The sequence below is a fragment of the Sinocyclocheilus rhinocerous genome, unplaced genomic scaffold (genome assembly GCF_001515625.1).
Source record: "Sinocyclocheilus rhinocerous isolate Xijiao unplaced genomic scaffold, SAMN03320098_v1.1 scaffold1182, whole genome shotgun sequence".
In the NCBI taxonomy this organism is placed as follows: Eukaryota; Metazoa; Chordata; class Actinopteri; order Cypriniformes; family Cyprinidae; genus Sinocyclocheilus; species Sinocyclocheilus rhinocerous.
In genome coordinates, this window is record NW_015624203.1 from 124,545 (window position 1) to 135,619 (window position 11,075).

Below are 11,075 nucleotides of genomic sequence, written 5' to 3' on the forward strand. Positions count from 1 at the left end.
CAACGGTCGTTTGATCGCGTCCAGTGTAGGCAGACTTTAGCTGTTGTAGACACGGTGTTACTCACCTATTGAGAAGAAACAAAGCAACCTCGCCGTCCGATCGCAGGCCTTCCGATCCTTGAGTTCTCTCCAGCGCTGGAAAGATGATTCGATATTTACACGGGTCCGCCTTATTGCCTTCTTTTTTTCCGCAGACGTTTTCCTCTATTGTTTTTTATCCGCCATCTCTATCTTTCTGTCGCTCGGCTCGCTAATGTCCATCCTGTGCACTGAACTTTCTCTCCTCCACATCATGAGTAGACACGCCCCTTACTGCTGATTGCCTACAAGTTTGTTTTGCTATTCGGCCCGAATCCGTTTTCTAAAGGGTTTTTGAAAAATCGCTTACCCCACCTTTAACAGAGGCTAGGTAATGCTAGCTAACATTAGCTAGCTGCATTGCCGGCTATGTCAACATAAAACCAACAGACTATTGGCTAATTAGTATCTGTAATGCATTTTCTGTAACTCTTTTTGCAGCTGGTTAGTTTGGTTCAAGGCTTACAATTTTTGATTGAGGAAAATGAATGGGAAATATACCTCTCTTCTGTTCTGGAGACCTGCACATGACATGCAGGGGGAAAACACAATATATTGTGGCCTAGAATTAAGAATTTGTTTGTTGTTTATTGTTTATTTTGATTTAATTAATATATTAGCTTTAATTTAGTTAAATTGTGGCCTAAAAGGAGGGAAAGAATTAGTACAACATGGCCAAAATTGAACTAAAATGAGGGAACAAATTAATAACCCATGGCCACAAATGAATAAGTCTTAATTTGTAACCACAATGTGTATTTTGTCATGTGTGGGGCTCATCTGGAATTACAACTGTAGAAAAGTGTCACTGTTGTGGACTGTTCTGTGTTTTGCGTCATTCTTTTGTGAAAGGAATTGTGAGATATTATTAACTTATTAGCATATTATTGTGTCTCTTATCTTTTATTTTCCAAACTTAGCCACAGAGAACTTGAGTTTTGCTCAGCAGTTGTTATGATGCAGACTATTTTGTTCAGGTGCAGTGTAGTCCGAAGTCTCTCTGGCAGACATTTTCAACCTGCAGAAAAGAAGACAAACTCACTAAACCTTACAAAGCACTGATTTGACATCGTGACAGCTAATTTCATTTTCAAAAAGGAAAAGCTAATCGTTCACAGCCCTGCACAACAGGATGTCGATTGCTGGACTTGAGTTTTATTTTTAGCTCTGTTTAATCTTAAAACACTGTGGCCATTTTTTTTTTTCATAGTTAACTTAAGTCTAAAGAAAGGTTTGTCCTTCAAGTGAGTCACAAAACGGCACACATCCTGACATTTACCTTGATGGAGATTCTATGTCACAATTTACACTTTTTAACACTCTATAGTACAACGCATTTTATTTTATTGAGTGTTTCACCCCAAAATTCATTATTTAAAAAAATCATTATTTACTTACCATCATGTCATTCCAAACCCGTGTGCTGTTATTTTTTGCTTGTGGACCATAAAAGTGGAATTATGAAGGTTTTTCCAAGTAGTTTTGAACAACAGTTCATAGTGGCATGCTTTTTGTTTTTTTGGTTCGTTTTTTTTGGAGAATGAAAGAAGGTTAATCAATAGTCACAATCCTTCAAAATTGTGCTTTTGTGATTCACCGAGAGAAAAAAACATGTGGGATTGGAGCAATATTAGAGTGAGTAAATAATGACAGAATAATAATTTTTAATTAAACTATTTTTAAAGGTTATTTATAAGGTCTTTTCATTATTTACTTTTCATTTCTTTTTTTCACCCTTTACATAATCATTTTCATTGAATGTTTGTAGAGTCCTTTGCTAATAAAAGGGAATTACAGAGTCTAGTCTTAATTTATGGACCGATGTTATTGTGTTTTCATTACCTCATCTTTTGTTATTCCCTCCCTCTCTGTTCTTAATTCTGTTCAATATCTGATTAAATTAGGAAATTTCGTGAAAAATCATTAATGCTGTGTGTCATCTGCTCTGACCTTTGACCTCCACTGTCATTGTTTAGCAGGCAGATGTCATTGCTCCCTCTGCTCCCATAATCCCTGTGATCCCTATCTCACCCGTCCCAGCCGAGACCACTTCCATCCCTGCACCCACGTCACAGGTTTTTTTTTATCTCATGTTTTCACTCCACCCACCTCAGCGATGGTCCTCTTGACTTACAGAGAGAATGCCACGTTATATCGCTGATGCGCACTTGTACCTCAAAAGCAATTGTGCAAGTGAAGCGTGTGATACATGTTAGCAGAAGGATTAGGTCTGCGCTGGTTTGTTATGCCACTATATTGCATATTCTGCAGTATGTTATGCTGTGTATGGACACAGGCTGTGCTGTTAATCTCTTGCAAATGCCAAAGTAATACTGTATCAGCATGCCAAGAGTAAGTGATGCTTTATTATTGAATCTTTTTCTTATTTTTTAAAATAGTTAACTGTTTATTTTGCCATTTCATTCTCAGTAGGTTAGGGACAAGAAGCAAGGTGCACGATTATGGGTCTTGATTCGTTTCAGCTCAAGTATTAACTGAATGTTTCTTTTGCAGGCAAGCCCAGCACCAGTGGTGGTGAACACAGAAAGCCTTGACACCTCGCCCTATGTAAGTCCATATGTAAGTGATGTATTTCTTCATGTACTGCATTTTGCAAAGAGGTAGATTACTGCAGAATGTTTTTCAGTTATATATAATATATACTTCAAAAATAAAATAAAAATAATTTACCTTAACTAGTTAGTTGAGTTGTTTTTTGTAATATTCAACCATTCAAAAGTTTGGCGTCTGTAAAAAAAAAAATTTTTTTTTTGAAAGTTGTCTCATATGCTTACCAAGGCTGGATTTATTTGATAAAAAATACAGTAAAAGCAGAAATTTTACTACATTTAAAAAATTAACAATTTTAATAAAAAAAAAAAAATATATATATATTTAAAAGGGGTCATATGATGCGATTTCAATTTTTCCTTTCTCTTTGGAGTGTTACAAACTCTTGGTGCATAAAGAAGATCTGTAAAGTTGCAAAGACTAAAGTCTCAAATCCAAAGAGATATTCTTTATAAAAGTTAAGAGTCAACCACGCCTACCTAAATCGGCTCGTTCTAACACGCCTCCACATGTCTATGTCATGATGTGGGAAGATTTGCATAACGCCGACCAATCCGATCGGGACAAGACATCACAGTATGGTAAGGGGCGTAACATTTCCGTCACACACTTGAGGTATTCGGCCAATCACAACGCACTGGATAGCTGGCCAATCACAGCACACCTCGCTTTTCAGACCGATGAGCTTTGTAAAAATCGATGCGTTTCAGAAAGGCGGGGCATAGAGGAGAAACAATAATGTACAGTATGTGGAAAATAATGTGTTTTTTGAACCTTAAACCGCATAAACACATTTCATTACACCAAATACACAAAATAATGTTCTTTTTAGCAACATCATATGACCCCTTTAATATATTTTAAATTGTAATTTATTTCTGCGAAGGCAAAGCTGAATTTTCAACAGCCATTATTTCAGCTTTTATTGTCACGTGATCCTTCAGAAATCATTCTAATATGCATTTATTTGAAATGGAAATCTGTTGTAACAATGTTATATTTGAAACAATATAGTTTACTGTCACTTTCAACCAATCTAATAGATTCTTGCTGAATAAAAGTATTAATTTCTTATGAATTAAAAACAAAATCTTACTGACCCCAAACTTTTGAATGTGTACTATTGTGGAGATGATTTTAGCGGCTCTCTCTTCAGTATGATGTTCAAAAATGCACAATAACAAGATGTCCTGCATGCTTAATGGCACTGAGGGTGGGATTTAATTTGATCGTGGGTCAGAAAATGAGCAAATTAGAGCAGGGAATCATTCTTAGTGTTTTTTCACTTTCAGTCAGATACCAAACTATATTTACAGATATATTATAAATAAATAAAAAATCCTGCCAAAGTGAGGAAAGAATCTTCAGTGAAAATATGCTTGCTCCTTGTTTTGTTCAAAATGAAATGAATTTTCCAGCATTTAGAAGATCATTTTAGATTACTTTGTTCCCCTACAGTATATGTGATTTTAGACATTATGGAGTTTCCTTGTTCTAGCTTGGGGATTTAACGGTGAATGACATTTATCAGGGTCCCATGACACTTCTACAATCCCATTCTCCTCTCAATCTCAGTAGCGTCTGATAATCCTACACATCAAATGCCAGAAAGCCTGCTGAGCTGACTTCTGTCATCCTTCATCAAAGACTGACTCTCAAGACTAGAGTTATCTGAATGAGATAGAACTGTGGTCTATAAAGAAAAGACCACGAGGAACTCTTGAATGACCTCATTAAATACTCCTCATTATCAGTGCTGGAGAATGAAATGCCATGTGACTTAACATCGCATGTTTCTAAGATCACTGGTTTGTAGGCCTGTCACGATAACAACTTTTTGTTGTGCGATATATTGCCCCAGAAATAATGGCGATAAGCGATATTATTATCATTTTAAATATTATTATTGACCATTTTATGCCACTGAATATATAATCATAATGTAACAGCATAATAATGCAAGAAGGCCTACACACTTCCAAATGACAACAAACTTTTAATTTTGAAGAATATTTAGATCATGGAAATTAAGTATCAAAATATTAGATTCCTTTAAAAAACTGAATAAATAATAAATAAACATTTTCTAACAAAAAGTGCAAAGTAACAAGTAGAAAAAAAGAAAAATGCACAAAGAACTTGTATGCGGGAGATTTTTCCATCTACAGATTTTTCCCTGACCTTTTCTCTGTAAATTAAGGGAAGTATCAAAATATTAGTTAGATACCTTAAAAAACTTGAATAAATAGTAAATAAACATTTTCTAACAAAAAGTGCTAAGTAGAAAAAAAGAAAAATGCACAAAATATTTTTCCCTGACCTTCTTTTCTCTGTAAATTAAGGGTGCACACTATTGCTGAAAAACACAATCACTACTTAGCAGTCGGATGTCCGTATGCACAAAGGCACAGATCCCTAAACAAAACCATTTCTGTAGATTAAACTTTTTTTTGTAGAAGCATTTTTTAAATTTGAATTAGCACCTCTTCATGACTACACCACGTTATGTACGAGAAGCTGCAAAAAGACACAGGCGTAAGTGGAATGTACAAAACATGGTGACATTAATTTTTAAGTAAATATAATGGGCGATATATTACATCACCAAAAATTATTGAGGTCATGTACATATATTGCGCGATAAGTCGATATATTGATTATTGCGACAGGCCTACTGGTTTGTGATTTTGATGTGTAGGGTGAGTTTCATTAGAAAAAAGTAAACCTGCCCTTAAATTATAATTTTTATAATCATAATCAATGCAATAAAAGGTTTGCACGTTAGTGATTAAGACCCAAAGATATTGAGGAGTTTCACCCAGTAATATTACATGCATAGAGCTGGCACTCACCAGCTGGCTGTAGAAATTACCATAACTGAGGTAACATAACTGAGGTGAAAAGAAGGTGAGAAGAGGAATTTGAAGGGCCATTGTTAAAATTTTGGTCAATTTGTTCTGTTTAAAGTATGTTTTGTTGAAAATTAAAGGATATTTCTACATTGTATTACCCACATTGTATTTTTGACATTGAGGTGGATTTATAGTGATCTGGCTTGTGGTTTGCAAAATCCAAATGGTATTTTTTCTTTTTGTAAACAAATGCTTTTGAGAAATTTCCATTTAAGAAATGTACAGTATAAAGGGCAATGTTGATGTTGAACAATCCTTGTGCATACACGTCTATTCCTGTTTTGATCGTTCATTATCTTGCATACATACACTGTAGTAGTAGTCTGATATTGATCGTGTAAATGCCTGTTTTGGCTCTGATCCCTGTGGCTGGTTGTTTGTGGCCCTACACCCAGTATGTGAGTAACAGCATACAGCAGTGCTGAAAGCCTGTAAATGCCTCCCATAAAACAAGAGAAAAGGTTATTGTCAGTAGAATTCATTTCAGAATTGTGACGATTCTGGTCAATATATGTAGTTATGCCAGAATGAAAAGGCCTTTTTGGATTTTTTATGTTCTTTGAAAAATGATACAAAAGCATTAAAGTAATAGCATGAATGTTATTGTAGTATGACGCCGAGAGCTGGTGGCATGATTAGAGTATTATGCCGTATTGGGCAGTGTCAGTATTGACGTACATCTCTCACCCCCTTTAAACCCCACCTCAACACCATTAATGTCAAAGACAGATGTTTTCAGCAGCAGTTACAGAAAGAGAGAGCAAAATGTTTAGGATGTTTAGTATTTAAGGTCTTTAAATATCATTTAGAAGCTTAAAGCAGAGCCTCCAGAACCACACAAACATCTAAAAGCTGATGCGTTGATGCTGAGTTTTGGTCTCATCGTGCACCGCTGTTTTCATTCATTTTGATTTCAAGCATTTAGTCCTGTTTCTAACAGTTTCATATAAAACTTTGATTATAGAACATCTATCTAGCCTCATTTAAATGAAAACTCAATTTGAACTCGTCCCGAGTACTGTTTACTCCATGTAAACACTCCTTTCTGGTATCCTTGCCTGTATCATGTGAAAGTTACCAAGGTTTACTAGGTGTTACATGGTCATGACTTTGAAGTTGAAAGATTGGATATAGTTTTACGCACACCAGGCCAATAAGCAATTCTATCACTTTAGTTTCATGCCAACATGCATAATGTTTAAGTTACGGTTACTTTTTTTTACAGTAAATAATTCAGACTTGTCCCTCAATAAATGTCACTTACAAAGAAAGTACACCAGGCAATAAACTCTAAAACACACTGTTTTAGAATTTATTGCCTGGTGTACTTTCTTTGAAAGTGACATTTATTGAGGGACAAGTCTGAATTATTTACTGTGGTAATCAACATTATGCAGCAAATGCTGTTGGGTACAGCTTAACTTGTGTTGAACCCAGAATGTTGAAAGCGAGTGGACTGCATTGCATGTTTAGTCGACAGCTAGCGCCTGTGTTCTTCACGGTTTTGGTTGCTGTGGCCTCTTTGGCTGAAAAACACAGTAACTGGAAATAGATGTAATGTTGCCTGAGTTTTGTAGCACCAAGAACGGTAGAATCAGTAGAGGGGAAATGTAAGGAGTGGAAAGAGAAAACACAGAGACTTTTCCAAACAGTTCATTCTTAGATAATTAGAGCACTTTTTTAGCACAACTTTTTATTATGGAAGATTATTTTTGCCCAGATGGAATCTGAAGATGAAATCTACTATGTTTTTTGCAGAAAATCTGAGGAATTCTGCTGAGTGGATTTAGATAAATGTATTAAATGGAACTTTGAGTACTAGCTACGGATATACTGATCTGTATATCTTTTATTGCTGTTGATTGTTATTTGCTCTGGTATAATGTGGTTTTATGCACAGAAAAAGTGCATATGCCTCGTCGTTACTCTAAAGAACATTTTATACTTGATCTAACTTAATAAATTTACTTTTCTGTCATGTCATTTCTGTCATGAAAATTCTGTCATTAATTACTCACCCTCATGTCGTTTCAAACCCGTAAGACCTTCGTTCATCTTCGGAACACAAATTAAGATATTTTTGATGGAATCTGAGAGCTGTCTGACCCTGCATAGACAGCGTTTTTTTTTTCTTTTGCGCACAAAATGTATTGTCGTAGCTTCGTAAAATTATGTTTGAACGACTGATGTCACATGGATTATTTTACAGATCTCCTTGCTACGTTTCTGGACTTGGGAACATTTCAGTTGTATTGCTGTCTATGCAGGGTCAGACAGCTCTCAGATTCCATCAAAAATATCTTAATTTGTGTTCCGAAGATGAACGAAGGTCTTACGGGTTTGAAACGACATGAGGGTGAGTAATTAATGACAGAATTTTCATTTTTGGGTGAACTAACTCTTTAATTGGAAGTAAAACTAAGTTTTGTTGGTGTAATTTAAACAATTTGCATCAAATCAAATGACAATTTTGTGTTCTTTGAAAACCACATGACCACAAGTCCCATGCTTTGATTGGGACTTAATGAAAATAAAAAATTATGAAATTATTTTATGTGTTTCTGCAAGATGAGAAAAGCGAGAGACTTATAGTGTTTAATGGTGTTTAATGTTCAATTATGTTGGAATAATTAGAACCGTTTAAATTACACTGGGTTACCATTGTGGGGAAGAGTGGAGCATTTGCTTAGGCTGTGGACTTGTACAGCACATGCTATTACTGTTTTGGTCAAAGAGCATTTAACACTTAGCATTTACAGTTAGCATACTATGTATGTATTATTTAACATGCTATATGTGCTATTTCTAGGTAACTTGTTAGCTACTTAGTACAGTTCTATAATTCAGTTATATGACAAAAAAAAATTATAAAATTGAATTAATCCTGTAGGAGAACCACATAAAATAATTTTGAGCCTACTTAATGGGATCACTTTTTTCAGTGTGCTTAATATGTACAATTTAGATTTGCATTTATCTGGATATTTGATTTAAAAATATGTAAAAGTTTAAGTTAATCCAAATAGATTTAGTGATCATTTGTGGTATAATTATGTAAAAAATATATTTGGTTGAAAGTGAATTTTTAGTTTCAGTTGACTATCTAAATTTGATTTGGTCAAACTTCATTTTTTTCAGTTGGGGAAAAAGTGAACCGATTACTTGTAACAAGTTGAAATAATTTTTATTTTTATTTTGATCTAATGACATTTTTTTCAGTGATGATGTCTGTCTATATTAGTCTGTCTATTGTATGTTAGTACATTTGTGCATTTTAATAATATATTACTAGCAGTGTGAATCTAGCAGGAAATTTCTCTCTTTGATTCAGTTCTGAACAGTTGCTGAACAGTTGCTTCTGACAAGAAAAAAAAAATGAAATTTTGTTGCCAAATGATGAGATAATCAATAATTAAAAATACATTTAAAACAATTTCTGTAAAAGGTTTGTCAAAGACTTTTTAATGACTTTTCACAGTAGAGGTTGCGATCTAATTTCTAATTGTTCATGACACTGGTGTTTTAGAAAAAAAAGAAAGAAAAAAAAAAAAGAATATAGAGAGTAAAATCAGGTAATTAATAAGACTCCTGAATTACAGAAACTTGCATAACTGAACGTTTTTGGGTGACACTAATAGAGGAGGGCATTCATGTATGTCTGTGTATTTTGACATTGTATATTTACAAAATTCGTTTTTTAAACTTTCAGGTGAATGGAACAGAAGCTGATTATGAATATGAAGAAATTACACTTGAACGGGTAAGATTGCTCAGACAATGACAAAAAAAGTCTGGCTTTTTTCTTCGGTTGACATTTTCTCTTTTTTGTTCTGACATGTGTTTTTTTTTCCCTTCAGGGGAACTCGGGCCTGGGTTTCAGTATTGCAGGCGGTACAGATAACCCCCACATCGGCGAAGACCCAAGCATCTTTATCACCAAGATCATCCCAGGAGGAGCAGCCGCACAGGATGGCAGACTCGGGTCAGAAAATGTGTATTAGGCCTGTTTCACATCACACACATAAGCAGCGCATATTTATTTCTGAGCCCATATTAACAAGTTACAAGTTAACATCATAAGCAGCACAGTATTGTATACAGGGCTGGATTGGTAATCGGGCATACCGGGCATTTTCCCGGTGGGCCGACAGAATTTTTTACATTTTTTATTTTTTTTTGCCAAGGACCATCACGCAGGGACAGCGAGCAGCCAGTGGCCCATTGGATTGTCTCCTGTATAGACAGCGTAAACCATCCAATCACAATGCGCTATAGACGGAGCGATGAAGTATTTTGCTCCGCCTATATAAAGATCGCTTCACTCCAACTTCTTCCTCGTCGCCTTTTCCCACGTTTTCACAGCAGATTTATCAAGAACAGGCTTGCTCTGCGGTGAGTGATGCTGGCCAAAGAGCCAGGCAGGAGGAGGAGAGGAGAGTAGTTGAATCGGTAAAGTGCTTGATAGGGACTCGCAACGGAGGCAGACATCTAACCTATTCTGATGTGTGTGCGCGCCATGAGTGTAGAATACGTAGGCCTAAACACCTTTTAATAAAATGTAAATTCGTCCCCCGCGCTTTTTTGGCCAAGTCAAGTGTGTTCATAGAGGTTTCCATGGGCCAATGCAAATAAATCTAGATTTAAATTAAAAAAGACACGATATTGTCGGACCACAACATCTTTAATTTAATAGCATTACAGCTTTGCTGTAATAATGCAGGGAACCACTCGTTATAAATCTCCTAACTGTGATATTTTCAGAAATAGAAGTCGCGTTTTTTTCATTAGAAACGTGCTGCGATATTTTGTATTCCAAAGCCACTCATATAATGCAGAAACACTCAAGCAAGCAAAACACGCGCAACGCCTGCACGTGTTTGTACTGATGCAGAATAATACAGTCTAGCGCATTTCACACAGGCTGCTAGATTCACTTTCGCTAGAAAGTCGTGTATGCCTAAGGTTGAAAATAAATGATGATTATAGTGAATGCCCCTATGAATGGTTTTATTTATACGATTTCGTTTTAATTCAAATGATGCGTGCGCTCAGTGAGTGAACATCAAAGATCACACAACAGAAGTGCGCGCGCTCTCTCTCTCTCGCTCTCCCTACCGTTAAGTAACTTGTGCATTGTTTTACTTACTTGTCTTTGACATATCCGACCGAACTATAAACTTTCCAATGATGTCTGTGAGAAAGGTATATTCACTCGACAAGCTCGCGCATCTGCGCCGCCGCGCGCTCAATCCACTCAGCGCGCTTTGTTAATCAGCTCGCGCACATCAGCTATACAGGCGTTAATACTGAATGTTTAACATCATATTCATTGCATACATATACTTCGTAGTAGACATCCATAACTCCTTTCTGCTGTCTGTTGTCAGTGTTTCTTTGTTTAAATATGGCGCTTATCACATGCTGTGTGGTATCGGCGTTTGGTATCGGGGCATTTTAACGAGTACGAGTACGAGTACAGGAGGCCAGTATCGGGCCCGATACCAGTATCGGTAT

General features: G+C 35.9%; 1 protein-coding gene across 23 annotated transcripts in view; it reads left to right on the forward strand.

Annotated features, from left to right (window-relative positions):
- dlg1a (discs large MAGUK scaffold protein 1a) overlaps nt 1-11,075 on the forward strand; it is a 139,327-nt gene that overhangs the window by 83,993 nt on the left and 44,259 nt on the right. For 9 of the 23 annotated variants that reach the window (XM_016550557.1, XM_016550564.1, XM_016550592.1 and 6 more), the window contains 4 exons: nt 2,055-2,153; nt 2,593-2,658; nt 9,271-9,321; nt 9,419-9,543. In XM_016550557.1, coding sequence (XP_016406043.1) covers nt 2,055-2,153; nt 2,593-2,658; nt 9,271-9,321; nt 9,419-9,543 — 341 coding nt within the window. Of the gene's footprint in view, nt 1-2,054; nt 2,154-2,289; nt 2,431-2,592; nt 2,659-9,270; nt 9,322-9,418; nt 9,544-11,075 lie in introns of those variants that run through there. The other 14 variants (XM_016550613.1, XM_016550619.1, XM_016550639.1 and 11 more) reach the window with 6 other exon arrangements.